Here is a 20295-nt window from a genome sequence, read left to right as displayed (position 1 = left end):
GTCCTACAAGTGATGTTAAGTGATTACAATTGTCTTTCAAATGCAAGATAAATTTCTTCCAGTCCTTTAGGAAAATCTGGTCCTGCTGTTTCGAATTTTCCCTGTTAGTCTCACCAGCTCGGCATAATCCTTTTCCTCTCAATTCTAGGAGAGAAGCAAGGTGCTGTATGTGTTTCGAGAAGGGTTGCCATGTAAGACTCTTTGTAGCAAAAACAACAAACGTTGCATTCCCATCGCCGTTTATTCCATTTCCCCAACGTCTCCCTACCTGCTGATTTCCGCATTATATTTGAGCTTTCACATGTAGAAGCCATTTCTGGAAACACAGCAGAAAATATAGAGCGGGTTTGGTGCTCTTTCTGAAAGGATTTCTTTTTCCTGGAAGCAAATAACATTGACCTGAGCACAAAACTTCCACTGTAGTCCACGATATTTCTGGAAGTGGCTTCCACATCAGAAACACAGCAGAATATGTCGTAAATTTAGTGCTAACCTTAGTGTTAATTGCGAGTAGATTCCCACTCCCCACTGGAAGCAAATAGCATGGAACTTAGTGTGGAACTTCTGCTGTTTCCGGAAGTGACATTTTTTGCGTCATGCGGAAGCTCCAATATAACATGGAAATGAAAAGCTAGTGAACCGTCAAGAGAATGGAATAAGCTGAACAGAGCCTTGGTCTCCCTATCTTCTGCCCTACCAGTACCAACGTCCACCAGCCACTGGGGGGTGACAAGAGGGCGTCGCTTGGATACTGGATTTTTATTATTATTATCTGCTCTCTTTCCCCTTAGCTGTTCATGATGGACAACTCCTTGACTGACTGGCGGATTGCTGTCAGTTGCCGCAAGCTGGCATTTATCATGCTGGAGCTGCTGGTCTGCTCCATCCACCCCTTGCCCACTGGAGACTTCGCCTGCTTGGAGTCCCAGCCCACGCAGGCCTTCCTGTTTCTCTCCGAGGTCGACATGCTGCTGTCGCTGCTCATGTTCCTCCGCCTCTACCTGGTGACGCGGGCGGCCTTGCTGCAGAGCAGCGTTCTGGGAGACGCCTCGTACCGCAGCATCGGGTCCCTCAACAAGATCCACTTCCAGTACCCCTTCGTGCTACGGGTGATGGTGAACAGCCAGCCGGGAAGGGTGCTGCTAATCTTCACGATGGGACTCTGGTTCATTGCCTTTTGGGTGCTGTCTGTTTGTGAACGGTAAGGACCAGGGCCTGCCTGTGCTGGTGTCAGGCGGCGAGGGTCAGTTAGTAGTAATAATAATAATAATTTAGGGACGCGGGTGGCGCTGTGGGTTAAACCACAGAGCCTAGGGCTTGCCGATCAGAAGGTTGGCAGTTCAAATCCCCGCAACGGGGTGAGCTGCCGTTGCTCGGTCCCAGCTCCTGCCAACCTAGCAGTTCAAAAGCACGTCTAAGTGTAAGTAGATAAATAGGTATCGCTCCGGCGGGAAGGTAAACGGTGTTTCTGTGCGCTGCTCTGGTTTGCCAGAAGCGGCATAGTCATGCTGGCCACATGCCCCGGAAGCTGTACGCCGGCTCCCTCGGCCAATAAAGCGAAATGAGCGACGCAACCCCAGAGTCGGCCACGACTGGACCTAATGGTCAGGGGTCCCTTTACCTTTAAAAGGTAAAGGTACCCCTGCCTGTACGGGCCAGTCTTGACAGACTCTGGGGTTGTGCGCCCATCTCACTTAAGAGGCCAGGGGCCAGCGCTGTCCGGAGACACTTCCGGGTCACGTGGCCAGCGTGACATCGCTGCTCTGGCGAGCCAGAGCCACACACGGAAACGCCGTTTACCTTCCCGCTGGTAAGCGGTCCCTATTTATCTACTTGCACCCGGAGGTGCTTTCGAACTGCTAGGTTGGCAGGCGCTGGGACCGAGCAGCGGGAGCGCACCCCGCCGCAGGGATTCGAACCGCTGACCTTTTGATCGGCAAGTCCTAGGTGCTGAGGCTTTAACCCACAGCGCCACCTGCGTCCCTTCCCTTTACCTTTACCTAATAATAATTTATTATTTATACCCCGCCCACCTGGCTGGGTTTCCCCAGCCACTCTGGGCGGCTCCCAACAGAACTAAAAGCACACTAAAACATAAAACATTAAAAACTTCACTAAACAGGGCTGCCTTCAGATGTCTTCTAAAAGTCAGATAGTTGTTTATTTCCTTGACATCTGATGGGAGGGCATTCCACAGGGCGGGCGCCACTACCGAGAAGGCCCTCTGTCTGGTTCCTTGTAACCTCACTTCTCGCAGGGAGGGAACCGCCAGAAGGCCCTCAGAGCTGGACCAGTGTCCAGGCTGAACGATGGGGGTGGAGACACTCCTTCAGGTATACTGGACCGAGGCCATTTAGCGCTTTAAAGGTCAGCACCAACACTTTGAATTGTGCTCAGAAACGTACTGGGAGCCAATGTAGGTCTTTAAGGACCGGTGTTATGTGGTCTCGGCAGTCACTCCCAGTCATCAGTCTTGCTGCCATATTCTGGATTAGGGCAAACGGGGCACTGGCCCACCGAGCTCATCCGACCCACCCACCAACCTGCCTTACATGCAACCAGTCTAGGGCGATGACCCTGGCTGCCTGCTTCCTCCTCTTAATCTCAGGGTTGCTCTTGTACAATGTGGGAGAGAGGAGGATGAGGACCAAACCAGAATGGACTCTGATTACATGTGTCCTTCTATAAGACACAGCACCCCCCACTTCTGTTCTAGCTGCAGACTGAGCCTGGAGCTCTCTGCTTACAGAACATGTGCTTTGTCAGTTAGATGGACCCAACTATAGAAGGAACCCATTCTACTCTGAAGCAGTCCAGAGCGCTACCCTCTTCCTTTTCAGAGCAGGCCTTTGTTTGTAAAGGACAATCCCATTTTCTGCCTGATGCCCAGCCAACAGGTAAATAAACTCCCCTGATGAGCCGGAGGCTAGCAACTGAGTCAGCCGCGGCGAAAAGAATAAACAAGCATTTTGTCACTTCAGGTGACACTCAGTCAGAAAAATAATAAATAGGCAAAGCCCAAAGATTGGATTTCAAAGCAGTCGCGAGGAAGATCAGTTGCAAAACCAACAGTCTCCTGCTCAAAAACTGCAGTGTTGGCATGCCTGCCCTGGTGCATGATGGGAGAGAACGCTTGCCTAACTAGACTGGGTTATGTTTCATGGGAAAATGTACCCAACTCCTCTTGATTATTTTCCTTGTTCTCTGGTGTCCCCCTCCCCACTATGCCAAGCTGCCACGAGGAAAACTTGAAAGCCTTGTTATCCCCTCATGGATTTGCCCGAGCAAAGAGAGACAAATGATGTAATCGCTCCTGCCCTGCCCCACTCCTGGTCTGTTTGGGCAGTGGCAAGGACAGCATAGCCTGTGGCTGAGTTTTACTTCCCTGGCTAGAGGCAGTACCCCTCTGAATTCCAGTGGCAGGGAGTCACAAGCAGAGAGAATGCGCTTGTGCTTGCAGTGCCAAATGTATTTTTATTTCCCAGGGCCTGTTTTAAGTCAGTTTGAACACTGCTGGTACCTGTTCACTGATCTGCTATTTTAATCTCTTGCGTATGGGTGCTTAATTTTAGTTTTTAGGAGTTTACTATTTCCCCTGTCCTCTTAAGTAACCCTGAAGGGTGCGATATAACTCTCAATAATGTGAAATACACATTTCCTGACGAACCTCTCTTCATTCCCACCTGTCAGGGAGCATATGGACAACGACTACCTATATAGCACTTTCTGGCTGATCCCCATCACTTTCCTAACCATCGGCTACGGAGATGTTGTTCCGGTGACGGTGTGTGGAAAAGTCGTGTGCGTGTTCACCGGTGTTATGGTAAGAGATGCGTCTGCACATGGCGCAGAGCTGAAATGTGCAAATTTGCGCAAATCCGGAATCCGACTCCCAGCTCCCCCCCCCCAAAAAAACTTATGTATTTATTGTGTCTGTATCCCACCCTTTTCTTCAAAGAGCTGAAGGCGGCTACATGGTCTCTCCCTCTCTGCATTTAATCTTCACAAAAGGCCTGCGAAGCCAGGGTTCAAAACCCCACCCAGCTGTGAAGCACATTGGGTGATCTTGGGCCAGTCACTGCCTTACCTTGCAGGGGGTTTTTGAGATTAAATGAGGTGGAGAATCTTCAGCTCTCTGGAGGAAAGTGTGGACTAATAAAATCGATTAGGCAGCGAGTGAGAGGCAGCGGCTGACTCCAAGGTCATCTGGCAAGCTTTGTGGCTGACTGGATATTTGAATTCTGGCCTCCCAGGCGCTAGTCAATCACTCTAACCACTACACCACACTTCCTCTCAATTCTGGATCGGAAAGTTGCCTGATTCTGAAACGGAAAGTTCATATCTGAAAATGTGATGCTGCAATGCTACTTCAGAACTTTGGCAGCTGGACTTGAGTGCTTTAGACTCAAATACCTTGATTTGATTTTTTAGTATCATTATTATTGTTGGTCAGGCATCAAATAAGAATTCCCATGAAGCTGTCAAGTGCTAAATGCCGCTTTTTGTGCTGTCCGTCAAGGGCTGTTGGATGCTATATATAACCGTGGTCTCTTGGCGAATTGATTTGATAACAAAATGAGAATTGATACCAATCCTTTCCTTGGCATTACTGGGAATGTAGGCTGGACCAAATGAAATTGGCTTGGATGGACAATGGATTCTGTATTTCAAAATCATGGGATTAAATAAGGAATAGTCAGATCCATAGCTGGTCCATAGCTACTGCTAAAAAATTAACCCAGAAATGAAGGTAGAGACAAACCAAAAAAAGATTCCTTTTCAACAATGTGGCAAAAAAATATTTTATATATAAATGGGTAAAACAGTGTTCAAATGCCTCCTGTGGAATATCCTACGGTTTGGAATTAACTTTTCATCTTCAAATTAGAAAGCCATAAATCCTCAATGGCAATATATTGATATTTATCAATAAAATAAATACTATTTTTTTAAAAAAATGATATCGCCCTTCTCAACTCCAGTAACAATAATAATAATTTCCCACCAAGGAATGTGAATGAAACAACACAAATTTACACTGTGTGTGCATTTGTACATTTCATTTCCATTGAATTGTATTGTTTTTCTCAACCTCCTTATTCTTATGTGTTAATTGGAAGCCTATGTTCGTGGACCCCCGATTTTGCTGTTTATTGATGCAGCTGCCATCAGCATTCTGACCATGGGCCACACTGGCTAAAGTTAATGGAAGCTGAAGCCCAAAATCTCAAGATCTCCATTTGGGCTACCCGAGCAACGATCCATAGAGCAGCAGCAAAAGTGGAGATCTTGAGATTTTGGGCTTCAGCTTCCATTAACTTTAGCCAGTGTGGTCCATGGTCAGAATGCTGATGGCAGCTGCAGTCTTAAAATGTATTGGAGGTCTTCCCCACGCAATTGTGTGCTCTGCTTTAAGCTGCTTTGCTTTTTATTTCAAACAAGTAGTATATAAATCTTGTGAAATATGTTGAGAAAATCCTTTCTGCATTTCCAAGATGTTTAGAGACTATTCATGTAAAGGTAAAGGTAAAGGTACCCCTGCCCGTACGGGCCAGTCTTGACAGACTCTGGGGTTGTGCGCCCATCTCACTCAAGAGGCCAGGGGCCAGCGCTGTCCGGAGACACTTCCGGGTCACGTGGCCAGCGTGACATCGCTGCTCTGGCGAGCCAGAGCCGCACACGGAAACGCCGTTTACCTTCCCGCTGGTAAGCGGTCCCTATTTATCTACTTGCACCCGGAGGTGCTTTCGAACTGCTAGGTTGGCAGGCGCTGGGACCGAGCAGCAGGAGCGCACCCCGCCGCAGGGATTCGAACCGCCGACCTTTCGATCGGCAAGCCCTAGGCACTGAGGCTTTAACCCATGTAGCAAGTGATTAATGATGATCACAAACATAATCATAATAATCTACTATATATTTTGGAAAGTTGCATGTTTATTCATTATGTGTTTGGGCATCTCTTAAGAGATCATCACCAAATTTTGCATATGTTTATTTGTTATGCATTTGGGCATCTTTTAAGAGATCACCACCAAAATTTGCGCAGTAGTTCCTGAGACCAAGGAGCCAGGTTTTCATCTGTGCTTGGATACAATGCGATGCCATTTTGAATGAAGATGGCAGAATGAGCTTTTCAAAACTGCACTGATAATCAAATGCATCAACTGGGTTGATTTTTTTTGTTTTTAAATTTCTGAGCTATGCGAGGAACGAGGCTAATAATACAGAAAATCCTGAAATTACCGTATTTTTTGCCCTATAGGACGCACTTTTTCCCCTCCAAAAATGAAGGGGAAATGTGTGTGCGTCCTATGGGGCGAATGCAGGCTTTCGCTGAAGCCTGGAGAGCGAGAGGGGTTGGTTCCCACCGACCCCTCTTGCTCTCCAGGCTTCAGGAAGCTCTGTGCAGCCCTCAGGAGCCCAGCGCGAAGTTGCGCCGGGCTCCCGATGGCTGCGCAGAGCTGCCTGCAGCCCCGGGCTTCGCCCAGCTCCGCGCAGCCACCCGGAGCCCGGCACAAAGTTGCGCCGGGCTCCCAACTGCTGCGTGGAGCTGCCTGCATTCTGAAGCCTGGGACGCGCTGAAGAGCACGCCCGGGCTTCACGCACCTCTCCGCGAGCCTGGGGAGACCGGCATGACTTCGCACCGGGCTCCCTAGGCTTGCGGATAGCAGGCTGTTCTGGGGGCTGGGGTTGGGGGAAGCTCGGGCTTCCCCCACGCCAGCCCCGCGCCTGGGGGGGAAATATTTTTTTTTCTTTATTCCCCCCCCCAAAAAAAAAAACCCTAGGTGCGTCCTATGGGGCGGTGCGCCCTATGGGGCGAAAAATACGGTAGATATGTGCTCTTCCACCGAGCTATCATAGTCCCTATCTGCCACAGTAATTCCTAGCGTGACCCGAGGCACAAGGCGTATATTTCCTCTGTGCCTCCAGTTTTATTGCTTCAAACTCATTGTCCTCGTTGTTTTTTTGCAGGGAGTGGGCTGCACGGCCCTCTTGGTGGCTGTTGCTGCTGATAAGCTGGAATTCAGCAGGGCTGAAAAACACGTCCATAACTTCATGATGGACATTCAATGTGCCAAAGAGGTAAGGCAGAAGATGAGCTTGCTGTATCAGGGCAACAGCCCATCTCGGCCAGCTTCCTGTTTTCGCATTGGCTTGTGGGGAACCAGCAAGCTGGGTGAAAAACAATTTGCCAACCTGCAATTCCCAGGGTCTGGTGCTCAGTGGCAAAGCAGAGCTTGTAGCTGCTGATATTCTTCTTCACCATGATTTTGTCCAATCCTCTTTGAAAACCATCAAAGTTGGTGGCCATCACTGCCTCCTGTGGCAGAGAGTTCCATAGTCTACCTATGTGCTGTGCTTAGAAACACTTGTATCTCAGGGTTGCCATACATCCAGAATTTCCCAGAAATTGCTGGTATTTGGCCATTGGAAACAGTGTCCGGGCAGAAATTGCCCAACATAAAGAAAAACACAATAAAACATTAAACATTAAAAAACAACTTCCCTATGCAGAGCTGCCTTCAGATGTTTTCTAAAGATTGTACAGTGGTACCTCTGGTTGCGAACGGGATCTGTTCCGGAGGCCCGTTCGCAATATGAAAAGAACGTTCTCCTGGAGACACCTAGCTTGGTTGTCCTAGGGGATTTTAACATCCATGCCGACACGACCTTACAAGGGGCCGCTCGGGACTTCGTGGAAAGCATGGCCTCTATGGGGCTGTCCCTGAATAAGTCTGGCCCAACCCATAGCCGCGGACATGCCTTGGACCTGGTGTTTACCTCTATGGATGTTGGTGATCTGACACTAAGTAAAAGTGAAACGAAAGAAGTGCCATGGTCAGATCACTTCCTGGTGCAACTGGACTTCTCTGTGACCCATCCCCTCTGCAGGGAGGTGGGACCGATTCGGATGGTCCGCCCCCACCACTTAATGGATCCAAATGGTTTCCAGAGAGTGGTAGGGGATGCTTTATCCCATGTTGATGGCCTTTCAGCCGATTCCCTGGTGGCCCGCTGGAATGTGGAGTTAACCAGGGCTATTGACTGTTTGGCTCCGAAGCGCCCTCTCCGATTGCATGGAGCCCGGAGTGCCACGTGGTTTTCCACGGATCTGAGGGCAATGAAGCAATCGTTGAGACGGCTAGAGCGCCGGTGGCGGATAACTCATTCCGAATCTGACCGGACACAGGTTAGAGCTCAACGTTGAGCCTACCAAGTGGTGATAGCGACGGCGAAGAAGACTTTCTTCACCGCCTCTATTGCATCTGCAGAAAACAGCAGCAGGAGACTCTTTCAGGTGGTTCACAATTTAGCGGAATCACCTGTAACATCGGGGTCCAGTACGGGCCATATGTTCTCCTGCAATGATTTTGCAAATTTTTTGCAGATAAAATCGCTCAGATTCGGGAAGAAGTAGACTCCACCGTGGGAGCAGGGCCGGGGCGGGAGAGTGCTAGAGTCCTGTCTGGTCAAGTTGTGTGGGATCAATTCCAATCTGTTACCTCCGAGGATGTGGACAGGCTGCTTGGACGAGTGAAGCCAACCACCTGTCTCCTGGATCCTTGCCCATCCTGGCTTATAAAAGCTAGCCGGGAAGGACTGGCCGATGGGCTTCGTGGGGTGGTGAATGCTTCCCTCCGTGAGGGAGCCTTCCCAGACCCGCTGAAAGAGGCGGTTATTAAACCGCTTCTTAAAAAACCATCTTTAGATGCGGCCACGATGGCCAATTATCACCCAGTCTCAAACCTTCCATTCTTGGGCAAGGTGATTGAGCGAGTGGTTGCTGAACAACTCCAGGCACGCCTGGAAGAAGCGGACCATTTGGATCCCTTCCAGTCGGGATTCAGGCCTCATCATGGGACTGAAACTGCCTTGGTCGCACTGGTTGATGATCTCCGGCGGGCTAGGGACAAAGGTGAGAGCTGTTTCCTAGTTCTGCTGGATTTCTCAGCGGCGTTTGATACCATCGACCATAACATCCTTCTGGACCGTCTTGAGGGGCTGGGAGCTGGGGGCACTGTCATACAGTGGTTCCGCTCCTTCCTCCTGGGCCGTGTTCAGAAAGTGGTGGTGGGGGATGAGTGTTCAGACCCCTGGGCTCTCACTTGTGGGGTGCCTCAGGGTTCTGTCCTCTCCCCCATGCTTTTCAACATTTACATGCAGCCACTGGGAGAGATCATCAGGAGGTTTGGGCTGGGTGTTCATCAGTATGCAGATGATACCCAGCTCTACCTCTCTTTTAAATCAGAACCAGTGAAGGCGGTGAAGGTCCTGTGTGAGTGTCTGGAAGCGGTTGGAGGATGGATGGTGGCTAACAGATTGAGGTTGAATCCTGACAAGACAGAAGTACTGTTTTTGGGGGACAGGAGGCGGGCAGGTGTGGAGGATTCCCTGGTCCTGAATGGGGTAACTGTGCCCCTGAAGGACCAGGTGCGCAGCCTGGGAGTCATTTTGGACTCACAGCTGTCCATGGAGGCACAGGTCAAATCTGTATCCAGGGCAGCTGTTTACCAGCTCCATCTGGTACGTAGGCTGATACCCTATCTGCCTGCAGACTGTCTCGCCAGAGTGGTACATGCTCTGGTTATCTCCCGCTTGGACTACTGCAATGTGCTCTACGTGGGGCTACCTTTGAAGGTGACCCGGAAACTACAACTAATCCAGAATGCGGCAGCTAGACTGGTGACTGGGAGCGGCCGCCGAGACCATATAACACCGGTCTTGAAAGACCTACATTGGCTCCCAGTACGTTTCCGAGCACAATTCAAAGTGTTGGTGCTGACCTTTAAAGCCCTAAATGGCCTCGGTCCAGTATATCTGAAGGAGCGTCTCCTCCCCCATCGTTCTGCCCGGACACTGAGGTCCAGCTCCGAGGGCCTTCTGGCGGTTCCCTCACTGCGAGAGGCCAAGTTACAGGGAACCAGGCAGAGGGCCTTCTCGGTAGTGGCGCCCACCCTGTGGAATGCCCTCCCATCAGATGTCAAAGCGATAAACAACTACCTGACATTCAGAAGACATCTGAAGGCAGCCCTGTTCAGGGAAGTTTTTAATATGTGACATTTTAGTGTATTTTTCATCTTTGTTGGAAGCCGCCCAGAGTGGCTGGGGAAACCCAGCCAGATGGGCGGGGTACAAATAATAAATTATTATTATTATTATTATTATTATTATTATTATTATTATTATTACGTAACCTGCAGCGGCGCATCTGCGCATGCGCGGGTTGTGATTCGCCACTTCTGCGCATGCGTGTGACGTCATTTTGTGCTTCTGCACATGCGCGAGCAGCGAAACCCGGAAGTAACCCTTTCTGGTACATCTGGGTCGCCGCGGGACGTAACCTGAAAGAACGTAACATGAGGCAGATGTAACATGAGGTACGACTGCATAGTTACTTACCTCCTTGGCTCTGGGGGTCGCATAGCTCCATACCCTCCAACATTTCTCGGACGAAAACAGGGGCGGCTGCCAGGCAAGGCTTATCTTTCCCCCCTCTGTAGATAACAGCATGAAGCGAAAGCAGTCTTTTGCAGCAACAGAGAGCTTTATTGAACACAGCACAAACATTCAGCATCCATTTTCGCTGTGCAGGTGCTCCCAACTGAGTTCCTCCCACTTCCCTCTAGTTACTTCCGTCTTCCCGTCTCCTCACCACGAGATCCCCCTCCAACCTTCTGAGAGGCTACCCTATCCAGATGCCTGGCTCTAGGGCTCATGGGCTCCACAACTTTCTAGTGAGGGAGATCCAACCAGCTCTCTCTCTTCCTGTTCCTCTCCCCTTGGTTGCTCTTCTCCCAGCTCAGCCCAACACAGTCAGTTCCTGAACTGTGTCCTTCTGCAAACCATTGCTCTAGGTCAATACTATCCTCCTGCTCCAGAGGAGCTTCAGGATCAGGCCCTTGAGCAGAGGGAGGGGGGGTGTCCACCATTCGTCCTCAGAGCAATACCCTTCAGTCTGGTTCCTGACAACATCCTAAGAAAAAGAGGGACATTGTGGGATCAAATCAGAGACTGGGACAGCTTCTGTAAATCCAGGACTCTCCCTGGAAAAGCAGGGTTGCCATATTTCAAAGAGTAAAAGCCAGGACACCCCAAAAGGAGCTGTTGAGCGTATTTTGAACCCCAAAGTTGCTTACCAGATGTGTCAGCCTTTCCTCCTCAGAGAATAGCTCCCATTACCTGCACCTGGGGTGGTGTCACTCTTTTTTTATCTCTGCTACCTTTTCTCTTTTTTCTGTCATCCATTCTCTCTCCCTCCCTCCCCTCACTTCCTCCCCCCCCCCCCAGTGGGCTGCCAGGAAAGGAATAGGTTACTCTCTCCAGACATCTGAATTAATTGTTTGCAGAGGATTTTTGAAATTAAGCCAAGAGCGTCACATGCATGTTGCCCACCCCCTGACTTTTCGGATCAATCAATTTCAGCAAGATTAATGTGGGAAGTGTAGCTTTTGAGTTTCCTTAATGCCTCTTCTGTTTTCATTTCGAAACATCCTCTTTCTTGTCATCATTCACCAGAAGTCAGGAATTAACAGAAGACAGGGCTTCCTGGTCACAGGAAGGTTTTCGGGTATTACATCAGACCTTCCTCCTTCCAGAGTTGCGTATCTTTGTTGGCTACAATTTTTAGTGAAATGCTACCATTGTGTTTCCCACAAAGCGTGTTCCTGCTTTGCAAGTTTGCAGGCTCTGGCTCAGTTTTTTTTTTTGGGGGGGGGGGGGAGGCTGGATATGGGTCAGGTGGGTTCCCAGGTCAGCTTGATCTGGGCCCCCCACATTTGGGCTTCTGGTCAGGTCAGGGGCCTGCGCACAGCCTTAATTATCACAGTTGAAGGAACAAAAATACTCAGAGCCAGGCAATGGTACCCCAAGAGGATCGGGAGGGGTGCCCATGAGAGAAAAGTGTGTAGTCGAGGGAAAGTCTTAAGGGCCAGAGAGAAAGGCCTGGAGGGCCGCATCCCTGGTGTCTACAATAATGAGGTGGATGGGACTTTGGCTTGACGTCGTAGGAAGCAATTTCATACGTCCAAGTGTCACTCTTCTACACTGATGAACTGCAGATATAGTCCTCTCCATTTCCTTCCCTGTCGGGCAGCCCTTCCAAACTGAAACTCTACAGGGGTTTCTGCTGCAGCATTTTGCCCTGCAGAAGAGCTAAAAGGCTCCCCTATTTGAATGTTAATATGCAAATACAAGGGGCATGTTTTTGTGTGGTTAGCTCTTCCACCAAGGGGCAAAAACTTGAAACACGCCTGGCTCTGTTGTTCAATATATACGATATATGATATCTTTACTGTCATTGTCCCATGCAGAACAATGAAATTGAAAAACTACATAAAACATTCAAAACCCCCTAAAAACTCTGAAACCCCATTTTAAAATACACTATACTATAGAGACCCCTTAAGCTGCGTTTAGAACCAGAATTGCATTTGTGTAGAAACTGTTTCTCGGGCGGCTAGTCCTGGCCTTGGCAGGTGCCATCTTAATGTGCCCCGTGGACCACGGTTTAAGAACCCCCTGCAATAAACAATAATTGCTGTTCTTGAGCTCTCTGCCCTGTTATCTCAGGGCGTGTGTAGGCATACATGCAAATCAAGATTTCCTTGTGGGTTTCCTCCTCCCTGGCCTCCCCCCCCCCAACGCTTTCACAACACTTTTGACAGATGTCCTGTCCTGGCTGGCAAAATCAAAGGCTAATGCAGTTGTCAGTCTTCCTTCTTCTTCCGCTTGATGGGTCATGAATGGCGCTGCAGGGAAGGGTTGCAGCTCAGTGGCAGACTCTCCTTCGCTTGCCAAAGGTTCCGGGTTCAAATCCCTGGTATTTCCTGGTAGGGCTGGCAAGGCCTCCTTGCCCGAGTTCTTTCCCAGTGACGTCCACAAAAGTTCCCCAGTCCAGTTGCGGACCATCAAAAACTTTCCACAAAAGGAGCATAGATCAGTGGTCAAGCTTGTGCTTTGCATGCGAAAAGATCCTTGGCATCTCTAATTAATGTCTCCTTGGCTGAAACTCCAGACAGCCTCTGTCCATCAGGGCGAGAGAAGCTCTGAGCTGTTGGGCCTGTGCTCTGACTTCATCTAAGGCAGATCCTTATGTTCCTAGGGACAGAGAAGGGAAACTGAGCTTCAGCGAGCTGTCACGTTTCTCCCTTTTCTCTCCATTTTTTTGCACCAACCTCTAGATGAAGTGGTCGGCTGCCAACGTGCTGCAGGAGGCTTGGATGCTGCACAAACACACCAAGAGGAAGGATGGCCTAAGGACACGCAAACATCACCGAAGGCTGCTGGCAGCCATCCATATGTAAGTGAATCGCTTCCAGGTTATGGGGTGCTCAGGTGTAGTGCCAAGTCGGGGGGTGAGGCTGGGCAAGGCACCTTCCGGGGCAGAGGGCTGCACTGCCCTGTTCCTGCTCTGCCAGTTTCCCCCTTTCTATGTCGTGGACTGCTTGGGTGCCAAGGAATGGTGGGAGAAACCATCAGGCGAACGCCCAAGGGAAGAAGGCTCAGAGCTCTGGGATTAGGGCCAGTGTGGTATAGTGGTTAAGAGCAGTGGACTCGTAATCTGGTGAACCGGGTTTGATTCCCCACTCCTCCACATGCAGCTGCTGGGTGACCTTGGGCTAGTCACATTTGTCCGAAGTCTCTCACCCTCACTCACCTCACAGTGTTTGTTGTTGGGTAGGAAGCGAAAGGAGAATGTTAGCCACTTTGAGACTCCTTAGGGTAGTGATAAAGCGGGATATAAATCCAAACTCCTCCTCCTCCTCCTCCTCTTCTTCTTCTACAAAACAATCCTCATTATGTCCTCTTATTTTTACTGTTAACTTTGCCTAATTCTACATCACCTTGCTTATTCGTTTTTCTTTGGTTGGAACTTCTTCTTCCTTCCATTTTTGTGCCTAAAGATTCCTAATCAAGCAAGGATTTCGAATTGAACTGATCGTTCGATTTGAGATGGGAGGCGGCGGTGACAAGGGCCGGTTAGATTTGTTACCCGTCAGTCATCCTGCGTGCAAGGGATCTGAGCCACTCGCAGATGGGCCTGGGAGGGTGTTGTATATTTCTCTAGAAATTATAGCAAGCGCTCGCATCCAGTGACCAGGTTTTCCTGAGGAAAGTGCACCGGCGGGTCATGGCTGCTGCGTACGTTTGAACTGTTAAAACTCTTCTCTCCATTGCAATTTGGAAAGGAAGCACATTGGCGAAAGACCAGGAGGGGAAATAACTTCTCTGTTCTCCTCGTAGGTTCCGACACGTGAGGATGAAGCACAGGAAGATCCGAGATCAAGTGAATGCCATGATGGATGTCTCTAAGGTGAGTTGTGTGCCGGGGACATTGTTGCCCGGTCGATAAGAGGCTGTGTACACACAAGTTTAAAGCGTATTGCTCCCCAATAAATGTATCCTGGGGAATTGCAGCTTACCCTTTAAAGAGCTACAGTTCCCAGGCTTCTTTGGGCTGTGGTGTGGGGAACATGCTTTACATGCGCAGCGTGTATGCATCCTCTGTCGACTCTCCTGTGGTGCAACGGACTAGTGCATCTGGCTGTTAACCAGAAGGCTGGCAGTTTGAGCTCACCCAGGAACTGCTGTGGGCAGAATTCTGGCATCAAAGGGGGTCAAGGACCCTTCCAACTCTGCAATTCTGTGGTTCTATTAATCTAAGGCAATGCAATGCCTTTAAGCGCAGTGTGTTTCCAATATAATAAGCATTAGCAAATTCTTGCAAAAAGGCCACTGATAAGTTCCTGAAGGTGTAGCTTCATTGACAGTAAAGGGGTACCTTGGTTCTCAAACTTAATCTGTTCCGGAAGTCTGTTCCAAAACCAAAGCGTTCCAAAACTAAGGCACACTTTCCCATAGAAAGTTGTGCAAAATGGATTAATCCATTCCAGACTTTTAAAAACAACCCCTAAAACAGCAATTTAACATGAATTTTACAATAAACAAGCAATAAACAATGTACTCCAGTCACACAATCAATCAATCAATCAATCAATCAATCAATCAATCAGTAGCTGAACTGGGTTCCACACAGTCACAAAAATGAAACAAAAAAGCCGCAAAAAGAAAAACACAAAATAAATAGCAAAAATAGACAGACCTCAGCGGAGCACTCAAAACAGAAGTGTGGCACTCAAAACGGAGCGCATTTGGATTCTGAAAAAAGTTCACAAAAGTTCACTGTATTTTGTGTCTGGGGGAAAGTAAATTATTCCAAATATAAGCATTGCTGCTGCTTTTGTTGTTGAGATTATTATTTTTCCTGCCATTCTCTGAGTGGGCTCAGGGCAGGTTTCTCCGCCACCCCTCCCCATTGATCCTCATAACAACCTTGTGAGGTAGGCTAGGTTGACTAAACTAATGGACTTGATGTCATCCAAAAGGCTAAATAAGAAGTGTTAGCTAGATCTGGTATTGGACTGCCCTGATATCTACAGATGAAGGGCAGCATACAAATTAAATAATAATAATAATAATAATAATAATAATAATAATATCAGTGTGAATATATTATATATAAAAAATATAATGTAATAGCAGGCTTGGAATGAGGCAATTTGTGCCCCCCCTTTTATTTGTGCAGCTGGTTCTTCCTGCCTAAGTGCAGAACCTTACAATTGTCCCTATTTTGTTAGTTTTGGCCCTGTTCTCCAATCTGTTAAGGTCATATTGGATCCCGATTCTGTCTTCTGCGCCATAAGCTACCCCTCCCAGTTTGGTGTCACCTGCAAATTAGATGAGCATCCCCTCACTTCCTTCATCCAAGTCATTTACAAAGCTGTTGAAACGACACCAGGCCCAGGACAGAACCCTGCAGCACCCCACTTGTCACTTTTCCTTGTCCCTGAGGACAAGAGCGCCACCTGTGGGCCAGTCCCAGGACGTAACTTGAGCAAAAGCTGAACTGTTGACAGCCGTGTCCTGCTCTTCCTCTGCTGCAGATGCAGATGATCATGTGCGACCTCAGCTCCAGCCTCAGCAGCTCCCACCGGGAGCTGGAGAAGCGGATCGAGTCCCTGGACAGGAAACTGGACGAGATGACGAGGCTTCTCTCGGGACTGGTGGACTCCAAGCAGCGGCAGGAACAGCGGGCGCTCTGAACGCCAACTGCGGTTTGGTAGGTGCGGCACCTAGAACTCTGCAACGAAAACCCTCTTCGTGACACAAGATTCTGCAACTCGAAAACACCCAAATTCTGCAATCGGAATCTGTTTGGCCAATTTGAATATACTAGCAAGTTCTCCCCGGGTGGAATTATGTCTTTCTGTTCTTCTCTCTGGAGCCTAGAACTTGAGACACATGCTGGGATCTCGACCCTACACTCTGGGCTCTAAAAGCGGGAGTGGCAAGACCTCTGACCTTCACGACGCTCCTGGACTACAACTCCCATCATTCTGAACCACTAGCATCACTGGCTGAGACGGATGGGATTTGTAGTCTCTCCCCCCCCCCCGCCCCCCAAAAGGGAGGGGGAACTTGTTTGCTAGCTATCTGGGGTCTACTTTCAATATAATCCTTCTCCTTCTTGGGACGTGGGTGGCGCTGTGGGTTCAACCACAGAGCCTAGGACTTGCTGATCAGAAGGTTGGCGGTTTGAATCCCTGTGACAGGGTGAGCTCCCGTTGCTCGGTCACTGCTCCTGCCAACCTAGCAGTTCAAAAGCACGTCAAAGTGCAAGTAGATAAATAGGTACTGCTCTGGCGGGAAGGTAAACGGCGTTTCCGTGCGCTGCTCTGGTTCGCCAGAAGAGGCTTAGTCATGCTGGCCACATGACCCGGAAGCTGTACACCGGCTCACTCGGCCAGTAAAGCAAGATGAGCGTCGCAACCCCAGAGTCATCCGTGACTGGACCTAACGGTCAGGGGTCCCTTTGCCTTTACCTCCTTCACTGCAGGTTTTTTAAAGCAGAGGTTGGAAGGCCAACCCCCAGGGATGCTTTAGTGAAAATTCTGGCATTGCAGGAAGTTGGACTAGATTTCTCCCAACTCTACAATTCTATGATTCTATCTATTCCTCCAATATTGGTGCCACTGTGACCTTTGTTCTCCTTTCCCTTCCAGGTGGCTAAAGAGATGGTTTTGATCATCCCGCTGAAGCCTCCATAGACAGAACTTTTAAACGCCTCCTGCCTTTCTTCATGGGCATCAGGCAGTGTGTCGGGAACACACGGGACTACACCGCCACCTTGTGGTGGTGGAGAACCACTACAGGCATTTTGAAAAGCCGACCCACTGCATCTCCAGACAAAAGAAAAGGAGCAGCTTTCAGAACTTTGCTCTCCGCAGAAAAGACTTCTCGAACCTCTGAATAGATTTTGTGGTTGTGTCTTGCAAGAGGGACTCTGGATGCAAAATCCACTCTTCTAGCAGGCTTCTGAGCTGTGTGTGGGGGAACCAAGAGGACAAGATACAGGAATAAGTGTGCTTGAAAACTGTGCAAAGTCCTTGCCCTTTGGCAAAAGACAGTTTGTCCATCCCGGGCAGGAATGCAATTTTCAGGAAGCAATTGCTAACTGGCTGGGTAGAGGAGGACCCCACACCCTCAAAGTTCAGGCTTGCATATAATCATGTTTTTGATCACCTAGAGAGTAACAGTTGCTGCAGGCGAGGAAGTTTGTGTGTGTCTGTACCGGGGGTGGGTTTATCATTTAAGGCGGTTGATGCTACACCAGTGTCTTAACATAAGCTAGGGCTAAGCAGGCAGGCTTCTGACAGTGCGCAGGCTACTTGCCAGCCTGCTCTTGACATTTACTATGCACCTGGAACAAATGTGCCTTAACACTGCAGAAACACAACTGCTGGCAAGGAGTCCCTGATCAGGAGCTCCAGAGGCAAGCAAGAGCCATCGTTTTAGACTAGAATACCCTAAGGGTTCCAGCTTCAGTACGTTTAAAAAGTTACGTTAGGCACAGAGGGCAGAAAGATGCCTTGTTTGTGCCATGGACCTTGGAGGCGGGCGAAGTAGATGAAGGGTTGGATGGATGCAGTGGTCCAACTTGAGACGAAGAGTGAAGTTCTCAAAGGGTTGCTTGGCTAGCTGTTCAGTGAGAGCTTGTAGGAGTCTCTTAAGTGTGGGGAATCCTCAGTAATCAGCCACTGAGCATCCTTTGTCTGGCCAGAGGTGAAACTTTGGAAGTCAACATCTAGTGGGGAAAGAGCTGCTTAGCTCTTGGTCTTCAGGTCAACACTGAAATGCAGAGACGTGCTTTCTTTTTCCAAGGTGTGTGGACAGGAGAATCACAATTTGCACTCGGGTCCTGGTTTCGGGCTTCCCACAGGTATCTGGCTGGCCACCAGGAGAACAGGGTGCTTGTCTAGATGGGCTTGAACCACAGCAGGCTTTTCTTACATTCTTAGGGGATCAGCTTTTAGAAGCCATACTTTTGTGGGGAGCCAACTGCCGTCGTTTCCTTCCTTTCTGCATTAGTTTGTGAAGCACATAAAACTGGAGGTACAGATTCCTACCTCTCCCCTAAGGCGAGAACATGATTTTTGGATTGCTTTTGGTCTCTCAGGTGAGAGATGAGGGAAGCCAGCGGTGTATGTATAGGCGGCACTCTCCTTTATAGTATTTTCTTCTCTCCTTTTTTCTTTAGAGGGGAGGAAAGAAACAGACGAAGTGCCATTGCCCAGTCTGTTAGAAACTTTCTATCGCCTCTCGTGAGAAGCTGCTGCTTCCCCAGTAAGAGGCAAGGAGAACGCTTGGTATGAATGCTCACCTGGGGGGTGTCTATATTACTGCTTGCTTGTCAGTACTTGACATTTGTCTGGCTCTCATAGCGCAGACGTGCGAGGATGAGAGACTGAATTATGGCAGCGATTGTGGAGTGTGATTGGAGGGCGTGCTAGAATAGGACATTTGAGTGCATTGGAGCATTGATGTGTGCTGACCATGCAAGGTGTAGGTGTGTGTGTGTGTGTGTGTGTGTGTGTGAGCGAAACTGAGCTGTCTCTGTATTTTTAGCTGTAGTTAGATTAAGTTGTGCAAATTGCTGAATAGGAAGCTGGGCACTGATACATTTAATGGGATGATTGATTGATGTACGGTGGTGGGGAAGAATGAGTTGATTTTCTTTTGCTTCATTGCGAATCAGATTTGTTTTTTTTTATAAAAAAGGTGAAATTTATACTTCTTAGCTCATTTTTAATTATTTTGCTTCTTGATCTTTAGAGGATGCTTGGAATTAGTCCTTTACTATGGATTTTCCTTGCATTTTTTGCAGCTAATGAGGATGCTCTACTTAGTTACGTTTTATAGAACGTAGAAATGCTCTCCTTTTTTTGTTTTGGTATCTGCTGTTTATTTAAGATGTTTTAACCTATGTTGTAAACCGCTTAAGAGTTTTGTTTAACTAAAAGCGGTATATAAATGGTTCAAATAAAAATGAACAAAGGCCATTATTCCTGTTGCTAAATGACGGCTGCACACCAGACCCAAGGAAAGAAACATCAGGACCACTTTTTGTCCCCCCCCCTCCCACCCCTGGGGTGCCATCCCAAAACACCCCGAGGCAGCAGTTTTAAGCAGAGGGGTTTGCATCTCACCAGCCACTTCCAAGGAAGAGACCGGAGTTCTTTACTCCCCTGGAATAGAGGTCACTACATATCAAACGATTAATGAAATCTGCATTCATGTGGATACAGGAAAAGGCAATGGGCTGGATCCACAGTAGCTCTACCACTGAAATTGACAAGTTCTCAAATAAAGTCGTGGCTACGACGTGACTCGTTGATTTCAATTCAACCTAATTTCAACTGACTGAGTCTGGATGTATCCCAAGAACTGCATAGTTATATACATAAGCTGTTTTCAGCTCATGCACACATGTTGCAAAAACATATTAGAAGATGCGTTCTGCATTCTCTGGCAGGAGGAAGCACCGCTTAAGATGGCGTCTGCCACCCCTAGTTTAGGTACCTGTATTGAAAATAACTTACAATGCGAAAAGAAGCTGTTGATTGGTTCATTGGGGGCACCTTTGCAGTCAACCCAAATGTGTTCTCAGTCTGCTGAGCTGCTACACCAAGGACAGCCAATATGATGTGTCCCCCCCCCCCCCGTCCAGGTGCTGTTGGATTCCAATTCCCATCAGCCCTGGTTACTCCAACCAATGGTCAGGGATGATGGGAGCTGGCCCCCTCCAGATATCTCTGTGCCTCACGCTGCAGCCCATGCCTTTCTGAACAATCCCAGTCTACACACCTCAGCCTTCCTCTTGTGAACACAACCCACATAAGAAATACAGGTTTCTGCTACCACACAGGCCTCCCCCTGCAGGTAAGCAAAGAGTGA

General features: G+C 48.7%; 1 protein-coding gene across 1 annotated transcript in view; it reads left to right on the top strand.

Annotated features, from left to right (window-relative positions):
- Positions 1–17352, top strand: part of KCNN4 (potassium calcium-activated channel subfamily N member 4) — a 48187-nt gene extending 30835 nt beyond the window's left edge. Inside the window, exons 3-9 of the mRNA XM_079986176.1 lie at positions 792–1201; positions 3691–3823; positions 6973–7083; positions 13182–13300; positions 14245–14314; positions 15945–16120; positions 17064–17352. Coding sequence (XP_079842302.1) covers positions 792–1201; positions 3691–3823; positions 6973–7083; positions 13182–13300; positions 14245–14314; positions 15945–16103 — 1002 coding nt within the window. The 3' untranslated portion in view covers positions 16104–16120; positions 17064–17352. The remainder of the gene's footprint in view (positions 1–791; positions 1202–3690; positions 3824–6972; positions 7084–13181; positions 13301–14244; positions 14315–15944; positions 16121–17063) is intronic.
- Positions 17353–20295: the final 2943 nt, after the last annotated feature.

Source organism: Podarcis cretensis (assembly GCF_951804945.1).
Source record: "Podarcis cretensis genome assembly, chromosome: 8".
In the NCBI taxonomy this organism is placed as follows: domain Eukaryota; kingdom Metazoa; phylum Chordata; class Lepidosauria; order Squamata; family Lacertidae; genus Podarcis; species Podarcis cretensis.
Note: the sequence above shows the minus strand (reverse complement) of the source record. Positions and strands in the feature narration are given on the sequence as shown.